This window comes from Pelophylax lessonae, assembly GCF_965119305.1.
Source record: "Pelophylax lessonae genome assembly, chromosome: 13".
NCBI classification, from domain to species: domain Eukaryota; kingdom Metazoa; phylum Chordata; class Amphibia; order Anura; family Ranidae; genus Pelophylax; species Pelophylax lessonae.
In genome coordinates this window covers 203,788,874-203,816,575 of record NC_138780.1, presented here as the reverse complement: position 1 = coordinate 203,816,575, position 27,702 = coordinate 203,788,874, and the positions used below count along the sequence as shown (strand labels likewise).

The 27,702-nt window shown below is 45.6% G+C and overlaps 2 protein-coding genes across 2 annotated transcripts in view; one reads left to right on the top strand and one right to left on the bottom strand.

Annotated features, from left to right (window-relative positions):
* Positions 1 to 27,702, top strand: part of LOC309569498 (NACHT, LRR and PYD domains-containing protein 12-like) — a 1,417,729-nt gene that overhangs the window by 455,318 nt on the left and 934,709 nt on the right. The window lies entirely within an intron of this gene.
* Positions 1 to 27,702, bottom strand: part of LOC309569499 (NACHT, LRR and PYD domains-containing protein 12-like) — a 362,685-nt gene that overhangs the window by 76,279 nt on the left and 258,704 nt on the right. The window contains exons 7-8 of the mRNA XM_082275359.1: positions 20,081 to 20,245; positions 19,184 to 19,348 (exon numbers count right to left, since the gene is read on the bottom strand). Coding sequence (XP_082131485.1) covers positions 19,184 to 19,348; positions 20,081 to 20,245 — 330 coding nt within the window. The remainder of the gene's footprint in view (positions 1 to 19,183; positions 19,349 to 20,080; positions 20,246 to 27,702) is intronic.

Below are 27,702 nucleotides of genomic sequence, written 5' to 3'. Positions count from 1 at the left end.
ATTATCGGAAGTTCATCAGGGACTTTTCCATGCTAGCCAAGCCTCTCACGGATCTAAACAGGAAGGGCAGTAATTCCCAGGTCTGGCCGCTCAAGGCCATCTGAGCTTTTGAGGCTCTAAAGTCCGCCTTTGTATCGGCTCCGATTCTGTCGCATCCCAACCCTGGGTTGCCCTTTGTCCTCGAGGTGGACGCGTCTGAGACGGGAGTAGGCGCCCTTCTGTCTCAGCGTAGGACACCAGAGGGTCCTCTGCTTCCTTGTGGGTTTTACTCCCGGAAACTGTCTTCCGCGGAGTGCAACTATCAGATTGGTGACAGGGAGTTATTGGCCATCGTGCAGGCCCTTAAAAAATGGAGGCACTTGCTCGAGGGTTCGGTGGTTCCGGTCCTCATCCTGACGGACCACAAGAATCTGACCTACCTTTCTGAGGCCAAGAGATTGACACCACGTCAGGCCAGATGGGCTCTGTTCTTGTCACGTTTTAATTACGTGGTCTCCTACCTACCCGGTTCCAAGAACATCAGGGTGGATGCCTTATCACGGCAGTACTCCGACCTGTCCAGGGAGGAGTCGATTCCGACTTCGGTCATACCTCCGAATCAGATCCTGGCCGCCATTCGCACCAGCCTGACCTCTCCCCTGGGTGAGCAGATTTTGGCGGCTCAATCTGGTGCTCCCTCTGGGAGACCCAACGGCAGATGTTTTGTGCCTGAGGAGTTGCGCACTCGGTTGTTGCGAACCTACCATAACTCCAAGACCGCGGGGCATCCTGGAAAGAATCAGCTGTCCTGGGCTGTTTCACGTCTGTTCTGGTGGCCTTCCCTACGTTCCGACATCGCCGCATATGTAGCGGCATGCTCCGTTTGTGCCCAGAGTAAGTCCCCTCGGCACCTTCAGTTGGGCCTTCTGCAACCCATAGCCCCCGGGGAGCGCCCATGGTCACACCTGGGGATGGATTTCATTGTGGACCTCCCTGCATCCCGAGGCCATATGGTCATTCTCATGATTGTGGATCGGTTTTCCAAAATGTGCCACTGTGTTCCTCTCAAGAAGTTACCCTCTGCACAAGAGTAGGCCACGATTTTTGCCAGGGAGGTCTTCCGGTTGCACGGTTTGCCCAAGGAGATTGTGTCGGATCGAGGGAGTCAGTTTGTGTCCAGGTTCTGGCGCGCCTTTTGCTCCCAGTTGGGGATTCATCTCTCCTTCTCCTCGGCCTACCACCCTCAGTCCAATGGGGCCGCAGAACGATCCAATCAGGCCTTGGAGCAATTCCTTCGTTGCTATGTCTCCGATCACCAAGACAATTGGGTTGACCTCCTGCCTTGGGCTGAGTTTGCCAGGAACACGGCGGTGAACTCTTCCTCTGGGACGTCTCCCTTCATGGCCAATTATGGGTTCCAACCTGCCGTGTTACCGGAGGTATTCTCTCCCCAGGATATTCCGGCTATGGAGGATCACCTTTCCGTTCTACGTGCTTCTTGGGTACAGATCGAGAAGTCCCTTGATGTCTCTGCGCAGCGTCAGAGACTCCAGGCCGATCGCAGACGAGCGCCTGCTCCTTCCTACCAGGTCGGAGACCGTGTATGGTTGTCCACCCGCAACCTCAACCTTCGAGTGCCCACTCCCAAGCTGGCGCCTCGCCTTGTTGGTCCCTTCCGAGTGCTTCGCAGGGTAAACCCGGTAGCCTATGCCCTTGCGCTTCCTTCTGGCATGCGGATCTCCAACGTGTTTCAGGTCTCCCTGTTGAAGCCACTGGTGTGTAATCGTTTCACTTCCTCGGTTCCTCGGCCTTGTCCGGTCCAAGTGGGCAATCGTGAGGAGTATGAGGTGAGCAATATCCTGGACTCACGCCTGGTCCGCGGTCGGGTGCAGTTTTTGGTTCATTGGCGTGGTTATGGTCCAGAGGAGCGTTCCTGGGTTCCCTCCGCAGATGTCCATGCTCCTGCCTTGCTCCGAGCCTTCCACGCACGCTTCCCTCAGAAACCGTTCTTTACTCCGCGGAGGAGGGGCCCTTGAGGGGGAGGTACTGTCATGGTCTTACCTTCTTGCTGTTCTCCTTCGTTTGACATGTGCTGGCGGCCATCTTGGTTTCTGGGTTTCTTGTAGCCTCCCACCCTGCGGCTCCTCCTTCCCACTGGGAGGAGCTGGATGCCTAGCTCATATATATATATATAGGAGGTCTGTGGCTTCAGTTCTTTGCTTGGTCCTCCTGTGTTCACATGCTTCTAAGACTGCTGCTGCTTCTGGTTCCTAATCCTGGCTTCGTCTGACTACCCTGCTGGTTCCTGATCCTGGCTTCGTCTGACTACCCTGCTGGTTCCTGATCCCGGCCTCGTCTGACTACCCTCCTGGTTCCTGACCTCTGGCTTCGCGAGACTCTGCTTCGGTTTCGCCATCCGTTTGGACTTTTGCTTTACAGCTTGATTTTCAATAAAGCCTTCTTATTTTCACTTATCTGTTGTTGTACGTCTGGTTCATGGTTCCGTGACAAGCCCGCCATGAAAAGAGCGCCAAAGCATGCAAAACCCGGAAATAAAACGACCGAACACGGATTTTTACCCGAACATACAGTAAAGTGTCCGTGTCCGTGTTCGGGTAACAAAAATCCAATTATTCGTTACGAACACAAATAATAAAGTCCGTGTTCGCTCAACACTACTTGTAAATGCTTTTTGTAGCCAGAAAAGAGTCTTTCAATTCTTGTTTGAGGTATCTTTGCCCATTCTTCCTTACAAAAGTCTTCCAGTTCTTTGAGATTTCTGGGCTGTCTGTCACGCACTGCTCTTTTAAGGTCTATTCATAGATTTTCAATTATGTTGAGGTCAGGAGATTGTGAAGGCCATGGCAAAACCTTCAGTTCACGCCTCTTGATGTAATCCCACGTGGATTTCGAGGTGTGTTTAGGATCATTATCCATTTGTAGAAGCCATCCTCTCTTTAACTTCAGCTTTTTCACAGATGGCATCAAGTTACCATCCAAAATTTGCTGAAATTTTATTGAATCCATTTTCCTTTCTACTTGTGAGATGCTCCCTGTGCCACTGGCTGCAATATAACCCCAAAGCATGATTGATCCACCCCCATGCTTAACAGTTGGACAGAGGTTCTTTTCATTAAATTCTGTGCCCCTTCTTCTCCAAACGTACCTTTGCTCATTCCGGCCAAAAAGTTCAATTTTAACCTCATCGGTCCACAGAACTTGTTTCCAAAATGCATCAGGCTTGTCTATATGTTCATTTGCAAAGTTCAAACGCTGATTTTTGTGGTGAGGACTAAGGATGATCGAACTTTTGAAAAGTTCGGTTCGACCAGAACACCCGAATTTTCCAAAAGTTCGGCCCGGATTTCAGAACCCCATTGAAATCAATGGGACCCGAACTTCGGTAATCAAAAAACACCATTTTGAAGCCCTAAAACCCAATAAATGCCCCTAAAAAGTGCCTAGGGTTCTGGGTCATGCCCCATTAACTATTAATCACACAAAAAAAGTTCTTAAAAATTGTCATTTTTGATAAAAAAGCCAATTCTTGAAAAAATTAAAAAAAAAGAGATTTTTTGATTTTTACTTTGGATTTAGTATCTGGGAGGTCTAAAGGGTGTGCATGTGAAGTTTCAGCTCTGTAGCATGTCCAGAACCATAAAAAAAAAAAAGATAATTTTTCAGTAGAACAGGTATGTGGGTCGGGACCCTCCTTTAACTTTAACACCTATATGATCTTTTTTTCTGGTTCTGGAAATGCTACAGAGCTGAAACTTCACAGGTACACTTTTTAGACCCCCCAGACACAAAACCACACAAAAAAAGTTCTTAAAAATTGTCATTTTTGATAAAAAAGCCAATTGTTGAAAAAAAAAAAAAAAGATTTTTTGATTTTTACTTTGTATTTAGTGTCTAGTGGGTCTAAAAAGTGTACATGTGAAGTTTCAGCTCTGTAGCATGTCCAGAACCATAAAAAAAAGATCGTTTGTATTAGAACACTTTCTGACAAGGGGTTTGCTTCGCTGCTGTAACACCTTGCCGGTTTAATAGAAGGCATTTTTTTGGGTTCTTTGCAGTCATGAAAAACATCTGAACTTGTGTATAGTGGTACTGTGCACAAGTTCTGATGTTTTGCCTGCCTCCAAAAACCCCCAAAAAATGCCAGCAAAAACACACCTGGGCATTTTTTTTTACGCTAGCGCTTTTTTTGGCATTTTTTGGGGTTCTTTTGAGGCAGGCAAAACATCTGAACTTGTGTATAGTGGTGTATATACACACATCCATATATTTATATACACACCTAGACATATATAGGTGTGATAGTAGCAGAAATATATGCTTGCGCTAATGAAATCATTTACAGTAATATATTTCTGCTACTATCACACCTATATATGGCTAGGTGTGTTTATACATATAAGTATGTGTGTATATACACCACTATACACAAGTTCAGATGTTTTGCCTGCCTCAAAAGAACCCCAAAAAATGCCAAAAAAAACGCTAGCGTCAAAAAAAAAATGCCCAGATGTGTTTTTGCTGGCATTTTTTGGGGGTTTTTGGAGGCAGGCAAAACATCAGAACTTGTGCACAGTACCACTATACACAAGTTCAGATGTTTTTCCTGACTGCAAAGATCCCAAAAAAATGCCTTCTATTAAACCGGCAAGGTGTTACAGCAGCGAAGCAAACCCCTTGTCAGAAAGTGTTCTAATACAAACGATCTTTTTTTTTATGGTTCTGGACATGCTACAGAGCTGAAACTTCACAGGTACACTTTTTAGACCCCCCAGATACTAAATCCAAAGTAAAAATCAAAAAATCTCTTTTTTTTTAATTTTTTTCAATAATTGGCTTTTTTATCAAAAATGAAAATTTTTAAGAACTTTTTTTTTGTGTGATTTTGTGTCTGGGGGGTCTAAAAAGTGTACCTGTGAAGTTTCAGCTCTGTAGCATGTCCAGAACCAGAAAAAAAAAGGATTGTATGTATTAGAACACTTTCTGACAGGGGGTTGGCTCCGCTCCTGTAACACCTTGCCGGTTTAATAGAAGGCATTTTTTTTGGGATCTTTGCAGTCAGGAAAAACATCTGAACTTGTGTATAGTGGTACTGTGCACAAGTTCAGATGTTTTGCCTGCCTCCAAAACCCCCCAAAAAATGCCAGTAAAAACACACCTGGGCATTTTTTTTTTTTTTGACGCTAGCGTTTTTTTGGCATTTTTTGGGTTCTTTTGAGGCAGGCAAAACATCTGAACTCATGTATAGTGGTACTGTGCACAAGTTCAGATGTTTTGCCTGCCTCCAAAACCCCCCAAAAAATGCCAGCAAAAACACACCTGGGCATTTTTTTTTGACGCTAGCGTTTTTTTGGCATTTTTTTTGGGTTCTTTTGAGGCAGGCAAAACATCTGAACGTGTGTATAGGGGGTATATATAGACATATATGTCTGAATATATACCCCTAGACATATATAGGTGTGATAGTAGCAGAAATATATTACTGTAAATGATTTCATTAGCGCAAGCATTTATTTCTGCTACTATCACACCTATATATGTCTAGGGGTATATATTCAGACATATATGTCTATATATACCCCCTATACACATGTTCAGATGTCATGTCTGACATCAAACATGTCCTCAAAAAAGCACTGGCAGTGGCAGCCCCTGCAGCATAAAAAATGCTTGGCTGGTGAGAAGCCATATGGGTGTGCTGAAGCTATTCGGAAAAATGATCATTTCTCTATAGCGGTCACCCTGCTATGGAAGGGTTTTGTCACCCTGCCATAGCAGTCACTGCCAGATAACCCTACACTACACTACGGTCCCCTTACACTTAACACTTTCCCTACAGAAACTAAATTTTTGAAGCTAACTAAAGTGTAAAGGAGCACTCTAACTACACTAGATATCCCTTTCCTCACACTAATAAATGCTAAATGACACTTTTAAAGTAAAATTAACAGAACTGCTTCCACTCTCTTCCATGTCCAGTATAACAATGCTAGGAATTTGGCGGGGGCGATCTTATATACTGGGGGGGCGTATTTGCTAATGATTGGTCTAGGGACCCCCTAGTCACTCCAATCACATTCCTAGCATTCTCCTGCCCCCTCAATTGGCTTTTGCTAATGGTTCTGGTCCAATCACGGGCTTTTAAAGCCCATTTCCTGAAGCATTGCATTTTGGGCGGTTCTGGTTGCCGAATTCCGAACTTTTTGGGCAAAAAGTTCTAAATTCGGCCGAACCTCGAACACCCAATGTTCGGGCCGAACCGATGGTGGACCCGAACCATTCGATCATCCCTAGTGAGGACGTAGAAGAGATTTTCTTCTGATGACTCTTCCATGAAGACCATATTTGTACAAGTATCTCTTTATAGTGGAATAGTGTACCACAACTCCAGTGTCTGCCAGATCTTTCTGGAGGGATCGTGCAGTCAAACGTGGGTTTTGAATTGTTTTTCTCACAATCCTGCGAGCTGTTGTGTGATAGTTTTCTTGGTCTAACAGATCTTGCTTTAACTTCCACTGTTCCTGATGACTGCCATTTCTTAAATTTGAATTCCGAACAGAGGATATTGACATCTGAAAACACTTTGCTATCTTATTGCCTTCTCCAGCTTTTTGAGCCTCAACTATTTTCAGTTTCAGTTTTCTAGGCAACTGCTTAGAAGATCCCATGGTGCTGATTTTTGGGGCAAGGTTAGATGAATCTGGGCATTTAAAACCTTTGAGATTGACATTACCTTGTCTTCCCAGACGATGATTGACAACAATCCATGACACTGGCAGGTCTCAGCCTTGCAAAGAGGGCAGTGAATGCTATAAATTCTGCAGGGTGCCCAAACTTTTGCAGACACAATTTTTTTGTTTTCTGTAATTTTGAAAGTGTCAATGATGGAAATAAAATCTACCTTTTGTTGACATATTATAAGAATGTCTAATCTGTAATTTGATGCCTTTTGGAGGTTTTTACATCTTTCCTTGGCTTCTTTATGCACATTAATACAAATTTTTACCTGGGTTGCCCAAACTTTCGATCACCACTGTAATCCACCAGGATAGAGTAGACCTAGGCTCAAACATATCATTTTGTCTAAAGACTTTGGATCCCTGTTCCATTTGACAAGAATCTCCATTTTCAAAGGTCGCATGTGAGACTGAGCAAATGGAACTGCCTCAAAGGTCGATACCATCAGACCCAGGGCTCCCTGCAACTTCTGAAATTTTTCCAGGGGAAGAAAGACCCTAGCCAAGGCAGAATCTAGAGTCAGCCCCAGATAGTTCAGCTTCACTGAAGGCGTCAGAGCAGAGATTTGATATCGATGGAGGCCAGAAAATCCCCCTGATGCAAAGACGCTACTACCGACCGAATATGTCCCGCCATGTCCAGGATTTGATCCTGAGACCTGGTGTTGGTGTTCTTTGGATGGTTCCCTTTTGCCTGAGCCACCGGCGAGCTTCCTTTTGAGTAACATCCTTGTTTTTCTACCCCTTAAGTTTGGATGCTGGCCCCACCCTGTGTCCAGCTGTTGGCTATCATCTGATCTAGCGATCCTATAAATCTTCACTTCCCTTTCTTGTCTTTGCTCTAGTATAGGTCCTGTTCACTGGGTGTTGGTGTTGCCGACTCTGCCTGTTCCCAACCTTGCCTCTTGGACTACTCTTTTGGATTTTGGCTGATATTGGTTCGCTGACTTCTCTTTCTGCTAACTGTGAGTGCTTGTTTGGTGTTCCTTGATATAGCCTGTGGGCCCTTTCTATTGTGGTCCCATATTTCTGGCTTTAGGATCTCAACCGCCCTTCCACCTGATAATGGGATAAGAGTTAGAATCTCCTGACAGACCTGACAGAATGGTTTCCATTCGAAACTTCTGCACTCGCACAAAGCGGTTGAGACCCTTGAGGTCCAGGATTGGATGCACCTTGCAATTTTTCCTGGGCACCGTGAACAGGTTTGCATAAAAACCTTAAAAGCGTTCCCACGGAGGTCTTGCACTGCCTCTCGGACATCCTTCAACTGAGCCGGAGACAGGCGAACATTTGACGCAAAGAACCTGTCCGCCAGTCGAGACCGAAATTTGATCTTGTACCCTGAACGAATAAGTTTGTGAACCCATTTGTCTTGAATGAAGGAAGTCCAGGGTTCCTGAACGAAGCGCAGACATCCTCCACCCGAGAAACGGGTGAGGGCGCCCCTTCATGCTGAAGAGGATTTGTCCGCAGATCTGGACTGGCTGGTCTTGGTCTTATTTAACAATGGAACAGACAAGGACTCACTGCTCAAGGTGGTGTAATTGCCTGATGACTCACACAGGTGCATGCCCCGGCTCGCCTCCGTGAAAACTTGATAAAGGAAAAGGAATTGGCAGCACTCCAGGTTGAGTCAAAATCCAGATTTATTGATTGGACATCTAAATGTGACAATCGTGACAAGGTAGACGTGTGTCACACACTGACTGTGTGCTTAATCATTACCCCTAATGATTAAGCACACAGTCAGTGTGTGAAACGCGTCTACCTTGTCACGATTGTCATATTTGGATGTCCAGTCAATAAATCTGGATTTTGACTCAACCTGGAGTGCTGCCAATTCCTTTTCCTTTATCTTGTTTAACAATGGCTTACCTTTTTCTTGCACCCCTGAGGCACGAAAAAAAAAACATCTATGAGCGGTGAAAGAAGGCCCCCGCTTACTACGGGGTGCCTTACCTTTGGAGGATTGAGGAAGAAGAGTACTCTTCCCACCAGTCAGACCTTTGATCATCTCATCCAATGAGTCTCCAAACAATCGTTCTCCCAGGAAAGGGAGGACCGTTAAGGCCTTCTTTGGCAATCCCCACAGCCGACACTCTGGCCATAAGGGGAGCCACATCCAGGGACGCATCACACAGAAACACCAGAGCCTGGGCCATCTGATCCATAAGTTCCATCAGCTCTGGGGAAATGAAATCAGAGTGTACGTTCCCCTTAAGCACCTATACCCATTCCTTAACTGTCTGTGATACCAGAACAGACACAAAGATCGGTTTTAGGATGGAACCCGCCATCACATGAAGATGGCGGGATAGGGATTCCACCCGTCTGTCCACGGGGTCTGTAAACACCAGGGAATCATTCACAGGCACCACAGTAGATTTGTTCAAACTGGAAACAGGTGATCCACCTTAGGCGGTACAGTCCAACGGTCCAAAACCGTCTCTGCAAAGGGATAAAGGTGCTTAAAGTGCTTAGGCACCACTTGCACATGCTTGATGCACCGCCGTTGTTCATTAACAATATTATCAAAAACCTTGGGATAGGGGAATACCTTACCTGATTTTTGGGTTTTGTGGGAACCAAAAGATACCCGTGTCCCTGAGGCTCGTCTGCCATTTTTATTGTTTCCCATACTGAAACAATCAGTGCTTCCACTAAAGCGTGTTTCCACACTGCAGCCGAAGAGGACAGGTCCTCTTCACCGTCTGATTGTGGGGAAATCGATCCCTCAGGGAGGGGAGCGTCTGTGGCGACCATATCTGTCTCTGAATCAGATGACACCACCGATGACGGTGAAGGCAGCGGCCGTTTTAGGCTATTAACTTTTTTCATCACAAAATCAACCTTGGATGTCAGGCTTTTCAGTGCTGCAGAAATCTCAGCCAGCGACTGCGATCCAGAGGGTCCGACAGTTGCACTGTGGGTGAAACTGCTGCTTGGGACTACATATTGCTTCAAAAGAAAACCGGTGTACTGTCTCTCTAAGATCGCATTGCGTGATCCCCACCGTCGATAATCGCGGTTTGCAGAGTCCTCCTTTAATATATGCAGAAAGCAGAGTGCACAGGGATATACCTAGAGACACCAGCACCTTACCCCACCTCTCAGGGAAGCTCCAGGAAAGATCTGTGCAGCATAAGAGTGAAACTGAAAGGCACAGGAAATGACATGGTTGCGCTGCCTGGGCCTACACAAAAATGGCCGCTAGTGCAATGTAATGGGAAGTTCAGGGAAAATGGCTGCTCCATGCATTTCAATGGGGAGAAATATACCTATGCCCACACTAAAGATGGCGGCCCCCACAGTGCGCCATGCAGTCAGGGGACCCAGATAGGAGGCCGCAGGGGGTCTGCAATGAGACTCCACAGGATAATGTTGCATCTCCACCCCCCCAGGGCACCAGAGTGCTGCAGCAATAGTGCCCCCAGATGACAGCAACCGGATTGCTTGAAACCGCTGGAAGGGGGGGTATTCTGACAGGCCAGGGGGATCTTTTAGGAGGTAACTGGGTCCTATTATCCCCAAGAGTGGACCCACGCCCCCCCCCACTCTGGGCAGACCTCCAGAGTGGGGGTGCTGCCAGCAGAGGGGTACACTGTGACTCAGGTCGTTCCAGGTCGTCACATCCCAGCGAGACATCCATTTGCAGGCTCGTCCCCATCCAAAATGGGGTTTTGTCGTGGCGAGGCCTAGTGCTGGACTATAACCTGCTCACACTCGTAGGCCAGGCTGGGAGACCTTAAGGATCTAGATTATCCAGTGCAAAACCCTGGCCGGCTGTTGCTTGTAGTTCACCAGGAGGAATACCCCTGAACACTAACTAGCATAGGTGAGTATAGAAAAAACAAAATACATACAGAAAAGAATAAAAAACTGAGACCGAAGTCCCAGCAGGAAACCTAGGTTCTACTCCTTCACTAGGCAGAAACAAAACTGATGTGATGAGCAGAGTGTGTGGGGTTATGCCTGTAGAAACAGTCCCCGTAGGAGTGGTAAACTTTACCGATATTGCCGATATTTTCGGGACGTCATTCCATATGTTGCGCGCGTTCTGCCCTCTAACATTGCCACCCACGCCTGCGCGGCCCGTACGTGACTCCATTTCACCACGCGCACTGCACTTAAGACCGCCTCCCACAGCCTCATGTTACAGCCAGCTGCAGTGCGGTCCGGTCACGCTGCCAGCCAGCCATACATCCACAGGCCCTGGCCTCAGCCACCCACCACAACAGGGTGCCAGCTAAAGCGAGCTAGCAACCAGCTACCCACATGACACCAAGCCAGCCACCCACCACCGTGACCAGTGTTCCAGCAAGCCAGCAGCTACCTGCCACAACAGGCCAGGGTGAGTGAGTGACACCAAGGCAGCCACCCACACAACAGGGTGACTCCAAGCCAGCCCCCCACCACAGTGTTCCTGCAAGCCAGCCACCCAGCACAGAGTTCCTGCAAGCCAGCCACCCAGCACAGTGTTCCTGCAAGCCAGCCACCCATAACAGAGTGACACCAAGCCAGCCAACCAGGCACCACAGAGACTATTCCTGCAAGCCAGCCCACCCATAACAGGGTGACCCCAATTCAGCCACCCACCACAGTGTTCCTACAAGCCATCCACCCATAACAGGGTGACACCAATCCAGCCAGCCACCGCAGTGTTCCTGCAAGCCAGCCACCCATCCACCACAGTTTTCATGAAAGCCAGCCACCCATAACAGGGTGACACCAATCAAGCCAGCCACCAGTGTTCCTGCAAGCCAGCCACCCACAACAGGGTGACGCCAAGCCATCCAACCAGCCACCCCAGACTGTTCCTGAAAGCCAGCCACCAATAACAAGGTGACACCAGTCACCAAGCCAGCCAGCCACCCATTCATAACAGGGTGACACCACCAAGCCAGCCAACCAGCCACCACAGACTGTTCCTGAAAGCCAGCAACCAATAACAAGGTGACACCAGTAACCAAGCCAGCCAGCCACCCATAACAGGGTGACACCAAGCCAGCCAGCCACCACAGTGTTCCTGCAAGCCAGCCACCCATAACAGGGTGACACCAAGCCAGCCAGTCAGTGCCACCCCAGTGTTCCTGTAAGCCAGCCACCCAGAACAGGGTGACAGCAAGCCAGCCAGCCTGCCAGTGCCACCACAGTGTTCCTGCAAGCAAGCCACCCACAACAGGGTGACACCAAGCCAGTCACACTGCCAGGCTTCAGCCACCAACTCACAACAGGGTGCCAGTGCCAGCATCAGCAGCAACTTCAGCTTCAGCAAGCCATTTATTTAATCTATTTTGTGTCTTTCAAGTTTAAATGAAGATGCATGAGGAGAAAAAGTGTAAAAGTGTGGTTTGGGACTATTTCTCGTCTCAACCATCTCCAGGAAAAGCAGCAGCATGCAACACATGTACAAGCAATATAAGCATGGGATCAGTAACTGCAAAAAACAAAAATACCTCAAATCTTTGGTCCCATCTAAGAGTTCATCATATTTAATTGTATCATGCAGCACAGAAAAAACAAAATGAATATCAATGTGATTTTGAAATCCCAGGCAACAATAACAGATATTTTGTGAAAAAAAAAGATGTCACTGTCTAGATTCAGATGGAAGATCCCAACTGCTGGACAGAGTAATCACAGAGATGATTGTCACTGATAACCAGCCATTTACAATGGTGTGACTCAGGATTTAAGCGGTTGATGTCCATGCTTGAGCCAAGCTACACACGTAAGAGTGAGAAGTATTATCGAACCAAAATGCTGGCAAAGCTTCACCAAAAGGTAGTTGACAAAATAAAGGCTATGTTGCAACCAGAGAATGCTGGCAACTGGCTCTCATTCACGACGAACTGCTGGTCACAGACAGAGTCTGAGTCACTATTCATTCTTACATGCCACTTCATTGACAGTGGATGGACAAAAAGGCAATTGGTGTTGCAAGGATCCCACACAGCTGAGTACAGTAGAGAAATGTTTCTAGGCATGCTTGAAGAATGGGGAATCAACAAAGGCCGAGTGATGCTCGTGTCATCATGGCACACAACACCCTCCAACTTTCAAATGATGGTCTGTCAAGCCAAAGAGCTTTGATTGATATATGTTTTGAGAAGCATGAAGAGATTAAACATGTTGTGCTTGCAAGCCTTTTGAATCCTCGATACAAGAACCATGCTTTCTCTTCTGATGATGGATTGGCTAAGGCGAAACAATGGCTGACAAAAGATAGGGAGGTGCAGGAGGTTCCTGCCGAAAAGAAAAGCCCAGAACACTATTTTTATGAAGAGCAGCATGCTGAAAAAAACAGACAAATGTCCAAAAATATGTCAACGAACAGAAGAGAATCTGCTTCATCGTCGTCTAATTGATCAGGACATTTTCTGTGTTTTATAGGGGACTCATGCGGAGGATTCAATTTCTTCTGAATGTGCAATGCTGAGCCTTGATGAACTTCATCTCTATTTGAAAGAAGCCGTAATTGACAAAAGAAGTCATCTTCTTCAGTGGTGGAGAGAAAAGGAGGCACACTACAAAATACTTGCTTCCCATGCTAGAAGATACTTTTCTCTCTCTCTGCTCCTTTGCCCTCCACTCCTCCTGAGCATATTTAAGAAGTTGCAGCATTGTTTGAACAAAACAGAAGACCTTTAACAGGTGACCATGGACATGCTGAAATGTTCTGCTTTCTGCATTATAATATTGTTTTACTTAACTGGGAGTATTGAAAAGAGTAGTGTCCACTCAAATCCACTCCAATCCACTGTGTAGCTGTTCTCTACCTTTTTTTTCTAGCAGTTTTTCACTGACTGCTGTAGTTGCAGTGAGTGCCCTACTGCTAAGAGTCCAATCCAATGTGTAGCTGTTGCCTAGCTTTTTTCTAGTAGTTTTGCACTGACTGCTGTAGTTGCAGTGAGTGCCCTACTGCAGAGGTAGTCCACTGACTCCTATCCAATCCACTGTCTAGCTGTTGCCTAGCTTTTTTCTAGCAGTTTTGCAATTACTGCACTGCATTAGTTGCAGTCAGTGCCTTACTGCAGAGGGTAGTCCTCCACTGACTCTAGTCCAGTCCACTGTGACATTGTGTAGCTGTTGTCTTGCTCTTTTTCTAGCAGTTTTGCACTGACTGCACTGCATTAGTTGCAGTCAGTGCCTTACTGCAGAGGTAGTCCTCTTCCACTGACTCCAGTCCATCCAATCCACTGTATGTGTATTTTGTGTGGCTGTTGTTGCCTAGTTTTTTTTTATAGCTGTTTTACACGGACTGCACTGCAGTAACATATTGCAGTGTGTGAGACTAGTCCACTACTGCAGCACTTTTATCATAAAAGTGCTGTAGTAGCGGACTCACACACTGTAATATATTACTGCAGTGTAGTCAGTTTTATGCATTAATGCACAATCAGGATGTGAAATGCTAAGCAAATGTCCCTGGAATAGAAGTTTTCATATCAGTTTTTATGCAGTGAAGGTGTGAAGGATAATAACTTAATGTTATAAATGTTAATAAATAAAGATTAACATGTTTATTAAAAGATTTCTGTCGATTTTTGTGTTTTTTTGGGTAATTTGTACATGTGTGAAAATATCGGCCAACATTGGCCAATACCGATATGCGATCGGCAAAATATCGGTATCGGCAATGAAAAAACTATATCAGTCAATTACTAGTAATCAGTGCTAAAAATATGCACGGTTACTGTAATAATGTCATTGGCAGGGAAGGGGTTAACCTAGGGGTGATCAAGGGATTAATAGTGAGCCTAGGGAAGTGATTACTAACTGTGGGGGGCCTTGTGAAATGACGATAGAGAATTTGATCCTATATAGAAAGATCACAGGCGCTCTATTGTCATTTCAGAGAGAGGTACGGTCTGCTGTGTTTACAACAGCTGACCGTTCTTCTCTCTCAGCGGGGAGCGATCGCGGCGGGTAGCCGGCGGCAATCTGAGCCGCCAACCCAGTGCATCGGTTTCACCGTTCAACCATTTGTTCAGCCCACTAAACGACCACAATGCGCTATGCTACCACACAGTGCATTGGAAGCCCTGATTGGCTGAAGCAATGAAAGCTTTGCTCAATCACATACAGTATCTCACAAAAGTGAGTACACCCCTCACATTTTTTATTATATCTTTTCATGTGACAACACTGAAGAAATTACACTTTGCTACAATGTAAAGTAGTGAGTGTACAGCTTGTATAACAGTGTAAATTTGCTGTCCCCTCAAAATAACTCAACACACAGCCATTAATGTCTAAACCGCTGGCAACAAAAGTGAGTACACCCCTAAGTGGAAATGTTCAATTTGGGCCCAAAGTGTCAATATTTTGTGTGGCCACCATTTTTTTCCAGCACTGCCTCAACCCTCTTGGGCATGGAGTTCACCAGAGCTTCACAGGTTGCCACTGGAGTCCTCTTCCACTCCTCCATGATGACATCACGGAGCTGGTGGATGTTAGAAACCTTGCGCTCCTCCACGTTCAGTTTGAGGATTCCCCACAGATGCTCAATAGGATTTAGGTCTAGAGACATGCTTAGCCAGTCCATCACCTTTACCGTTAGCTTCTTTAGCAAGGCAGTGGTCGCCTTGGAGGTGTTTTGGGGTCGTTATCATGTTGGAATACTTCCCTGTGGCCCAGTCTCTGAAGGGAGGGGATCATGCTCTGCCTCAGTATGTCACAGTACATGTTGGCATTCATGGTTCCCTCAATGAAATGTAGCTCCCCAGTGCCGGCAGCACTCATGCAGCTCTGGACCATGACACTCCCACCACCATGCTTGACTGTAGGCAAGACACACTTGTCTTTGTACTCCTCACCTGGTTGCCACCACACACGCTTGACCATATGAACCAAATATGTTTATTTTGGTCTCATCAGACCACAGGACAGGGTTCTAGTAATTCAAGTCCTTAGTGTGCTTGTCTTCTGCAAACTGTTTGCGGGCTTTCTTTTGCATCATCTTTAGAAAAGGCTTCCTTCTGGGATGACAGCCATGCAGACCAATTTGATGCAGTGTGCTGCGTATAGTCTGAGCACTGACAGACTGACCCCCCCTACCCCTTCAGCCTCTGCAGCAATGGTGGCAGCACTCAAACATCTATTTCCCAAAGACAACCTCTGAATATGACGCTAAGCACGTGCACTCAACTCCTTTGGTCGACCATGGCGAGGTATTTTCTGAGTGGAACTTCTCCTGTTAAACCGCTGTATGGTCCTGGCCCCCATGCTGCAGCTCAGTTTCAGAGTCTTGGCAATCTTCTTATAGCCCTGGCCATCTTTTTGTAGAGCAACAATTCTTTTTTTGTAGATCCTCAGAGAGTTCTTTGCCATGAGGTGCCATGTTGAACTTCCAGTGACCAGTATGAGAGAGTGAGAGCGATAACACCAAATTTAACACACCTGCTCCTCATTCATACCTGAGACCTTGTAACACCAACGAGTCACATGACACAGGGAATGGAAAATGGCTAATTGGGCCCAATTTGGACATTGTCACTTAGGGGTGTATTCACTTTTGTTGCCAGCGGTTTAGACATTAATGGCTGTGTGTTGTGAGGGGTGTACCCATTTTTGTGAGATACTGTAGCAATGTCAGAGCCATGATTGGACACTGTCATGATGACTCTATTCAATCATGACTCATTGCTCTTAGTCTCACCCCACACTATAAAAATAATTTTCCCATTACAGCCATTTGTAGTGTGATATTGGCGTGGAGAGAGATAGAACAGGGCTCTGTTCACTGCTAATAGCAAGATAGTGTACTATTGTGATTCTATTGTGAGTGTAGAGTATCAGTTTAGTGTGAATCTAGTGATAGTTCAGTCAGTGTGAGTGTAGTGTGACCATTCATTTTTTGTTAGTGTCATTTTATTTTGTCAGGGCAGGTTTCCTGCAGTATATTTTAGCGCCTTTCATCACGTTCAACGAAGTATATTGCAGTGTATTAGTGCACGTTTAATGCAGTATATTTCAGTGCATTGGTGCACATTTACTGCAGTATAGAGCATTGGTGCACATCTAGCGCAGTATATTTCAGTGTGTTACTGCACATTTACCGCAGAAAATTGCAGCGCGATAGTGCAAGTTTAACGCAGTATATTTCAGTGCGGTTTTGCGTGTTTACCGCAGTATATTGCAGTGCGTTGGTGCATGTTTAACGCAGTATATTGCAGTGCGTTAGTGCACATTTACTGCAGTATATTGCAGTGCGTTAGTGCACGTTTAACACAGTATATTTCAATGCATTGGTGCATGTTCAATGCAGTATATTGCAGTGCGTTAGTACACGTTCAAAACAGTATATTTTAGTGTGTTAGTACACATTTACTGCAGTAAAATGAACTCAAATCAATTAGGCATTTCCCTGACACAACCCATAACCCATCTCTAAACCCAAAAGTGCACTGAGCTGACCACTTCCGGGTTCACTCTCAACAGGATCTCCTCCATTCAGGATGTCTAAAAGGATCCAGTTCTAATAATGGAGCAGGGTGATCCCAGGGACCAGGATGTGGGAGATGTTTCACAAAGGGGTGGAGTCATTGATCACCTTCCCACACACATGTATAAATGGTCAGGTGACTGTACAGTCACTTAGATCAATTCTACATGAATCGAATCATATTGTAGTATGAATGAAAACAAATCCGTACCCACAAATCTGTTTTCTTCTATTCATTGCATCACTAAACATTGTTGGCAGTGAAGGGGTTCACCAGGCACCACCAATACCCCCACCACCTCCACCACACTGCTACTGAGCAAATCTTACAGCCCCCCGCCCACCCCCCAAAGAGATCAGATCAATCCCCAGAGGGCGCTGCAGCTGCAAAGTTTCAAGAGTAACTCCACTTTTGCTAAGAAAAAAATCATTCCCCTCTGAGTGATCTCTTTACATTGCAGGGATTGTAACAAACTTTGTTGCAGATTCCTTCCTTTTGTTATAGCTGTTTGTTTCTCTGTTTCCATGTCCAGAGTGAATGTGAATGCAAGTGGTTTTATAATTATCTGCAGCACCTGCAGGGCTCTAATGAGAAAAGTGACAGGGACTGCATCCCTTTAGATTAGATTTCCTATTGGGAGTATCTAACCAAAAACAACATTGTTGTTGCAGGCGATGCCAAAAATCTGACTTGTATCTTAGTGCTGACTTCTGGGAAAATCAGTGAGCCAATCACACAAGCCGGAAATTATGTTTCTGGAGGGTGTTCTGTACACATTCTGTATACAGAACACCTCCAGGCGGCCATATTGTATTTTACATGTGTCACAATATATTTACTTACAATAAAATTGTATAAATTATATTATTTTTTTATTTGATATTTTTTTCCCATGTATATAAACGTCGGCAGGGCGGCCCTCCTGCATGAAATCAAGTACCTGTAGGTCTTTTTTTCTTTCCTGGTCTGCGCCCTGCATGCGTATCGCTCGGACCCGCTCCCACTGTGATTGGACACAGCGGGAGCCAGTCAGCGTGTCCGGCAGACCCGATGTCCACCAGCACTTGCAAATCATTCTCAAGAGGGCAGAACGGCCGTCTGTCAGGGGAGAAGATAGAGGTCTTGTGTTTCTGCAAAGCAGGAACACTGATATCTGTCTTCCCCCAGTCAAAGCACCTCCCCCACAGTTAGTAATCACTCCTAGGGAACACAGTTAACCCTTTCATTGCCCCGATGTTAACCTCTTCCCTGCCAGTGTCATTAACAGTACAGTAACAGTGCAGTTTTTTACCACTGATCACTGTAATAGTGTCGCTGGTCCCCAAAAAAGTGTCAAAAGTGTCAGTGTCCGATTTGTCCACTGCAATGTCACAGTCCTGCTATAAGTTGCTGATTGCCGCCATTACTAGTAAAAAAAAAAAATCAATAAAAACTCCAAAACATTTTGTACAAACCATTAAATATACGCTTATTGGGATATTTTTTTTTTTTTTATCAAAAATATGTAGCAGAATACATATTGGCCTAAACTGATGAAGGAATTTGATTTTTTTCAGTTTTTTTATTGGATATATTTTTTAGTAAAAAGTAAAAAAAATATCATTTTTTTTTCAAAATTGTCGCACTTTTTTGTTTATAGCGCAAAAAATAAAAACTGCACAGGTGATCAAATACCCCCAAAAGAAAACTCTATATGTGGAAAAAAGGACATCAATTTTATTTGGGTTAAAGCAATGCAGTGCCATATTGCAAAAAACACTCTGGTCAGGAAGGGGGGTAAATCTTCTGGGGCTGAAGTGACTAAAAACATAATATTGAATATTTATGGAGCCTAAAGATGGATTTTCATGACATTATATTTCTTATAACTATTTATTTTTTTTTTTTTATTTTTTTTTTTTATTTTAAACTATTTATTATTACACATAATCATTTATGTGGTTTAGATATAAAACTGTCCCAGAATATGATTGTCTCAGTCAGTCCTGTTATACTCACTGTAATTCCTCTATCCGGCTTGTTGTCAGAGCTTCCATCAGATACCTGAAATGAGGACCCTCCAGATTGTTCTTAGACAGGTTCAGTGTCCTCAGTGTCTGATTATTTCTTATTCCAGATGCCAGGTGGGGGCAGGAACTGTCTGTCAGGCGATTATAGGGCAATCTGTTGAACAAGAGAAGAATGTTACCACAAGAAAATGAACCTCGCCCCGCAGGAATGAATGTAACTATTCTCTACATACATGGAACTCATTTCTCTTTATTGGAATCATTTATATCAGATCACTTTATAAACTCCAGGAAATAGAACTGTATAAGAAAAATGTGATAATGGAGAGACCCCCAATGTCCTCCATGTGTAGAGACGGTGATATCTCCATACACAGGATGGGCACAGAATACCACTGACATGACTATTATTGTGCTATGATCTTTGTGTATGGGGCATGAATGGTATCAGCAGACAGTGAGAGGCCGGGATCAGCATTGCTAGTGATTGGACGGGAAGATTTTTATCTGATATTCTATTTATCTCTGCTGATAAGAATTCTGTACTCCTAGGAAGTAATTTGGAGATCATATGATGATCTGATTGGTGATTGCAGTGAGATCAGATTCCCCCGTGTATGACCTCCTATAATCTCATCTATTTTACTAGTTACCAAACCAAAGAGAATATCAGATTTGTAAGAAAGTTTTATGAAATGTCTCTTTCATGGCTGATAACAGAGTGTGATAAGATCCAAGAATTAGACAACAGTCCGGGATTGGCTGTATACTGGGACAAAAGGGAAATCCATATAAATACATTATTATTAATATTATTATTATTATGTGGTTTAGCTATAAAACTGTCCCAGAATATGATTGTCTCAGTCAGTCCTGTTATACTCACAGTAATTCCTCTATCCGGCTTGTTGTCAGAGCTTCCATCAGATCCCTGAAATGAGGACCTTCCAGATCGTTCCCATCCAGGTCCAGTGTCCTCAGTGTCTGATTATTTCTTATTCCAGATGCCAGGTGGGGGCAGGAACTGTCTGTCAGGTTATTATAGGACAATCTGTAAAAGAAGAGAAGAATGTTACCAGAAAGAAAGAAAATGAATTTCTCTCCCAGGAAAGAATGTAATTATTCTCTACATCGAAGGTTGGCATCTCCTGACATGCTAAGACTGGCACATGGTTTCTCTTCATTAGCATGTGGCTGCGGTCACCCACTTCACTTGACTTCATTTTCTTGAAAAGAAGGCTACTGGGTGGAGCAAAGCTTTAGGCTCTTGGCACTGTGATAAGTAGGGATGGCCTTGCGGTTCGCCCGGAGGTCGGATCGCGGCAAATTTTGCTTGTTCGCTACCCGCCACTTTTGCGAACACGTGGCGTTGTTCAGGGCGGCCATATTAGTTTACATTGGGGAGAACTTTGACAAATGACACAGCCGTCAGGTGGAACGGGACAGCCAAATGAAACATTCCAGCACATGGACAGTCCCCCTACCTTATAAATAGACCAGAGCTGGCAGCCATTTCACATTCTGCTTTTTATCAGCATAGTGAGAGGTTGGCTGTGCGCATCAGGGACAGATTGCCAGACACAAATAGCTCTGTTAAGATCCACAAAAATCCTTTTGAGGGCTGGTATTTGGTATAGGTCTACTACACTTTCTTTTTAGTTTAGGGACAGGTATGATGTGTTCATCAGGGACAGATCGAGATCGGCAGTGACACAAATCGCTCTGTTAATGTCCATAAAAGTCATGTTAAGGGCTGCTATTTATTTGGTATAGGTGTGCAGTGCACTATATAGGGGTGTAATCCATGATATAATATACTTTGTAATATAGAAAGCATATTATAGTGGATTTGTATTGTGCACTGTGCAGCATTGTGACAGGTGTGGTGACTGAGCGTTGCTGCAGCAATACTACAAACAGTGACAAAAGCACCTTTAATGTATTATAACTGGCGTGATAGACCAATGCCCCCCCCCCCCCATACCACATATTGAAGTGGGGTGCTATCTGAGTATATTTTTACAAGTGTATTTGTGTCCTGCAACAATATTGCCTCTTTTGCTGAGTTAAGTCTGATACACAGTGCCAAACTCACTGGCCAATTTTTTGAACAACTGATGTGATAGACAAGTGGCCCCCCAATACCACATATTGAAGTGAGGTGTTATCTGAGTATACTTTTACAAGTGTATTTTTGTCCTGCAACAATATTGCCTCTTTTGCTGCATTAACTGTGATACACACAGTGCCAAACTCCCTGGCCAATTTTTTGAACAACTGGTGTGATAGACCAGTGGCCCCCCAATACCATATATTGAAGTGGGGTCTTATCTGAGTATACTTTTACAAGTGTATTTGTGTCCTGCAACAATATTGCCTCTTTTGCTGTGTTAACTGTGCTACACACAGTCCCAAACTCACTGGCCAATTTTTTTGAACTGGTGTGATAGACCAGTGGCCCCTCAATACCACATATTGAAGTGGGGTGTTATTTAACAGTATACTTTTCAAAGAGTGTATTTTAGTCCTGCAAAAATTTGGCCTCTTTTGCTGTGTTAACTCTGCAACACACAGTGACAACAGTTACTGGCCAATTATTTGTAGAACTGGTGTAATAAACCTGTGGCCCCCCCATACCACAGATTGAGATGGGGTGTTATATACCTTTTTCCAGATATACTGCGATTCTCTAGAGACTTTTGTCACAGGGTAATTTAAAAACATGACAGACAGAGGAAGAGGCAGACACTTACTCAAGGGTGGTAGCGGTAGGGCAGGAGCAGTAGACCGGAGCCAAAGTGTGAAGTTTCAGAAGGTGCGTTTGATTACGTCAAAGGATGCACCAGACTTGGTTGAGTGGCTCACTCAGCCTTCCTCTTCTGCACCCTCCTCATCCTCTCTATCTGCACGCTCTTCACTCTCTGCTGTGTGCACCCCCAAAGTCACCACCACAAACACCACCACATACCCTCAGCTTGAGTCACTGGAATTATTTTCCGATCCATCACAAGACATTTGCGATGGCAGCCATTCTTGGCATCAAATCAAGAAGAGGAGGTAGCAACAGCCGCCACTCAGCAGTCTGACGACAGTACCCAGATCATCCCAAGGAGGTTGGTCCCCGCTGTTGCTGCCTACTCAGGGATCTCGAATGTTAGTGGTGGTGAAGGTGATGTGGATGATGACGTGTCTATGGACGTCACGTGGGTGGCCACGAGAGAGGAAGAGGAGGGGAGTTCAGAGGGAGAGACGGACCGGAAGATAGGGAGGAGAGGCAGGCAGAACTTGCATTGCACAAGAGGTACAAAGCAGACTGCAAATGTATTAAAAGTGAGCCATCAACCATGTACAGTGACATCTGGCACTCCCAGGATGCCGCCACATGGCTCCGCAGTGTGGGCTTTTTTCAATGTGTCTGTTGCTGACAACAGTGTTGCCATCTGTAGCCTTTGCAGTCAACGCATAAGTCGTGGTAAGCCCAACACTCACCTAGGGACGACCGCCTTAAAAAGGCACCTGAACTCCCATCACCGAGCCCAGTGGGAGCAACACCGTCAGAACCCACAAAGCCACACTCCAGGCTCTCACTGTCCAGCCTCTTCTCCTTCTCCTCTCTCCTCACAATTGTCCTCCACTCCACCTTTCATCATGCCGTCGTCACGTTGTTCTGGAAAAAGGCAGGCTTCTGTGGCCCAAATGTTGGAGCATAAAAAAACTGATGACGCCGGATAACCCTCTTGCCCAATGTTTGACTGCTGGCTTGTCGGAACTGATAGCCCGTCAACTACTGCCATATCAACTAGTGGACTCAGAGGCCTTTCATAAAATTGTGGCCATTGGAACACCACAATGGAAGGTCCCAGGCAGGAAATATTTCTCGCAGACGGGCATTCCAGAGCTGTATGGCCATGTTCAGCGGCAAGTGTATATATCTCTGACACACAGTGTTGGTGCCAAGATACTTCTGACCACAGACACATGGTCTAGCAAACTCGGGCAGGGAAGGTATATCACTTTTACTACCCACTGGATGAACCTTCTGATGGCCGTCAAGCATGTAACCCGTGTAGATTTGGTTGTACCGCCATGGATTGCATGCAGGCCTGCTTCTTCTTCTCCTCCTCCATCCTCCCTCCCCTCCTCGGTTGACTCCTCCTTTTCGGCTGCTACCGTCTCTTCCATTGCGCCGCCCAAGATCCCCAGAACCTATTCCATATGCCAGGTGAGACGTTGCCATGCTTTACTGCATCTGTTGTGCCTGGAAGCCAAGAGCCACACTGGTCCTGCACTCCTTTCAGCTTTGCGTTTACAGGCAGATCAGTGGCTGACATCGCTCAATTTGACAGTTGGTAAAGCGGTGTGCGACAACGGTGCCAATCTGCATAGCGTGCTGAAACAGGGCAAAATAACACACGTGCCATGCATGGCACACGTCCTGAACTTGGTCATGCAGCGATTTGTTGCCAAATACCCTGGGGTCCAGGACGTCTTGCGGCAGGCCAGGAAAATCTCGGGCCATTTTAGAAGATCTTACTCAGCCATGGCTCGCCTTGCTGAGATTCAGCGGCGACACAGCCTGCCCGTCAGGCATCTTATTTGTGACTGCCCGATGCGATGGAACTCAAAGTTGCATATGCTTAATAGGCTGCTCCAGCAGAAACGTGCAGTTAACGACTACCTGTACGAACTCTGCGGCAGGACAGGTTCTGGGGAGCTTGAGTTTTTTTCAACTCGCCAGTGGCTGCTTATGCGCTACTCATGCAGATTGCTGCGGCCATTCGATAAGATCACCAAACTGGTCAGTCACGGCCAGGGCCCCATCAGTGAAATCGTACCTTACGCCTTCTTTCTGGAGCGTGAATTGCGTCGGGTCGTTGATCAAGCCGTTGAGGAGCAGGAGCAGGAAGATGAGGAAGTCGCAATGTTGGATGAATTCCCAGTGGGTGCTACTCCATCTGAGACAAGTCAACAACAGGAGTCTGAAGAGGAGTCAGAGGAGGATGGTGCCAGGTGGATGAGGAGGAGCAAGAAGAGCATGCTTTAAAACTTTCTGGGATCCCTGGTGTTATCCGTGGATGGGGGGAGGAGAACGAGGACGACATTATCATGGATGATGAGCTGGAAGCAGGCCACTACACCGCTTCCAGTTTAGTGCGAATGGGGGCCTTCATGCTCCAGTGTTTAAAGGGGGACCCCCGTATAAAAAGCATAAAGGCCAAGGACCAGTACTGGGTGGCAACGTACTTAGACCCCCGGTACAAACAAAAAATGGTGGAAATGTTACCACAATCACAGAGGGCAGTCAGAATGCAGCACTTCTGCTTTTGCGTGCGCTGGAAGAGGAATTTCCATTCCCAAAGAGACAGTTGCGGGTTGAAATCCAACAGCGCCTGCAAGAAGAAGGCGGTTTGAAGATGTCTTGGTCACTTCAGATATGAGATCCTTCTTTCAGCCGAACCATCGACAGCTGTAGTCCGGATCCAGCATCAGGGAACGCCTAGACCGACAGATTTCCGACTACATCGGGTTAACGGCCGATGTGGACGCTCGGAGGAGTGATGAACCCCTGGACTACTGGCTGACCTCTGGCCAGCGCTTGCACAATATGCAATGGAACTGTTGGCTTGCCCCCCGTCTAGTGTCCTGTCCGAAAGGACATTCAGCGCAGCAGGGGGGATCGTGACCTATAAGCGCACTCGCCTAGCTCATTACAGTGTAGACTACCTCACATTTATAAAAATGAATGAGGCATGGATCTCTGAGGAATTCAACACATGTGACCAGTAGACCATGTTTCATTGAAATTCCTCATGACAGGCCGCAAATATCCGCCAGACCGCCATCCACCCACAACAATTGCTGGTCCTTGTCTTCGCTAAATATAGCGGAATAAAAGGCATTTCATGTCGATGGAATGCCAAATATTTGGGGCCTTTCATGGCCAACAATAATTTTTTCTGTGAATGCCTAATGTACCTCCAGCTACCAAATACTACGTTCTTAGCTGTCAGGTAAACCCATGTTGGCTCATTTTTTGGGTCTATACTGGCCGACACTTACTTCTGTATCCTGTGAATGCCTAATGTACCTCCAGCCACCAAATACTAGGTTCTTAGCTGTCAGGTAAACCCATGTGGGCTAATTTTTGGGGCCTATACTGGCCGACACTTACTTCTGTATCCTGTGAATGCCTTATGTACCTCCAGCCACCAAATACTACATTCTTAGTTGTCAGGTAAACCCATGTGGGCTAATTTTTGGGGCCTATACTGGCGACATTTACTTCTGTATCCTGTGAATGCCTAATGTACCTCCAGCCACCAAATACTACGTTCTTAGCGGTCAGGTAAACCCATGTGGGCTAATTTTTGGGGCTATACTGGCCGACACTTAGTTCTGTATCCTGTGAATGCCTTATGTACCTCCAGCCACCAAATACTACGTTCTTAGCTGCCAGGTAAACCCGTGTCGGCTAACTGTTGGGGCCTATACTGGCCGACACTTACTTCTGTATCCTGTGAATGCCTAATGTACCTCCAGCCACCAAATACTACGTTCTTTGCTGTCAGGTAAACCCATGTAGACTAATTTTTGGGGCCTATACTGGTCGACACTTACTTCTGTATACTGTGAATGCCTAATGTACCTCCAGCCACCAAATACTATGTTCTTTGCTGTCAGGTAAAACCATGTGGTCGAATTTTTGGGGCCTGGAATGGGCGACACTTACTTCTGTATCCTGTGAATGCCTAATGTACCTCCAGCCACCAAATACTACGTTCTTTGCTGTCAGGTAAACCCATGTAGACTAATTTTTGGGGCCTATACTGGTCGACACTTACTTTTGTATACTGTGAATGCCTAATGTACCTCCAGCCACCAAATACTATGTTCTTTGCTGTCAGGTAAAACCATGTGGTCGAATTTTTGGGGCCTGGAATGGGCGACACTTACTTCTGTATCCTGTGAATGCCTAATGTACCTCCAGCCACCAAATACTATGTTCTTTGCTGTCAGGTAAACCCATGTGGGCTAATTTTTGGGGCCTATACTGGCCGACACTTACTTCTGTATCCTGTGAATGCCTAATGTACCTCCAGCCACCAAATACTACGTTCTTAGCTGTCAGGTAAACCCATGTGGGCTAATTTTTGGGGCCTATACTGGCCGACACTTACTTCTCTATCCTGTGAATGCCTTATGTACCTCCAGCCACCAAATACTACGTTCTTAGCTGTCAGGTAAACCCATGTGGGCTAATTTTTGGGGCCTATACTAGCCGACACTTACTTCTGTATCCTGTGCATGCCTAATGTACCTCCAACCACCAAATACTATGTTCTTTGCTGTTAGGTAAACCCATGTGGTCTAATTTTTGGGGCCTATACGGCCGGACACTTACTTCTTTATCGTGTGAATGCCTAATGTACCTCCAGCCACCAAATACTATGTTCTTAGCTGTCAGGTAAACCCATGTGGGCTAATTTTTGGGGCCTATACCTGCCAACACTTACTTCTGTATCCTGTGAATGCCTAATGTACCTCCAGGCACCAAATACTATGTTCTTAGCTGTCAGATAAACCCATGCGGGCTAATTTTTGGGGCCTGTACTGGCCGACACTTACTTCTGTATCCTGTGAATGCCTAATGTACTTCCAGCCATCAAATACTGCATTCTTAGCTGTCAGTTAAACGCATGTTTGCTAATTTTTGGGGCCTTTCATGGCCGACACTTACTTCTGTATCCTGTGAATGCCTAATGTACCTTTAGCCACAGAATACTACGTTCTTAGCTGTCAGGTAAACACATGTGGGCTAATTTTTGGGGCCTGAAATGGCCGACACTTCTTTATCCTGTGAATGCCTAATTTTTCAGACTGGAATTGAAAATCAATGGGTCTGTGAAGGTTCTGCCAAATTGTGGAATGGATGCAGACCCATTTTACAGATGTGTGAATGGACCTATATGTATTTGTCATGTATTTACTGGCTGCTGTCAGTTCTGGCTGATTTATGAAAAAAAAAAAATGTTTTGCTGTAAAAAAAAAAATTTAGCTAGTGGTGTGTAAGATGGTGTTGCCAGCTGTAGGTTTACTGTAGATGGAACTCGTGAGTAAACCTGTATTGTGTTTTTGGATTGTTATATCTAGGAAATTGATAGTTTCCTGGTGATAGCACATAGTGAATGACAGGTTGAACAGATTCTTGTTCATTAGAGTTATGCATTCTTGTAGTAAATCGGGGGGGGGGGGGGGGTTCAGTCCATATGATGAAAATGTCATCAATATATCTGTACCAGGAGAGGATATGGTTTGCAACAGAGGTGAGTGTGTGGTCTGCCAGGAATAAACATTCCCACTCCCCCAGGTACAGGTTGGCGTAGGATGGGGCACAGCCGGTCCCCATTGCTATGTCCTGCACCTGGAGGTAGTGGGAACCGTCAAAGGAGAAGGCGCTGTGTGTGAGGATGTATTCCAGTGCTAGTACTAGGAATTCATTGAGAGCCA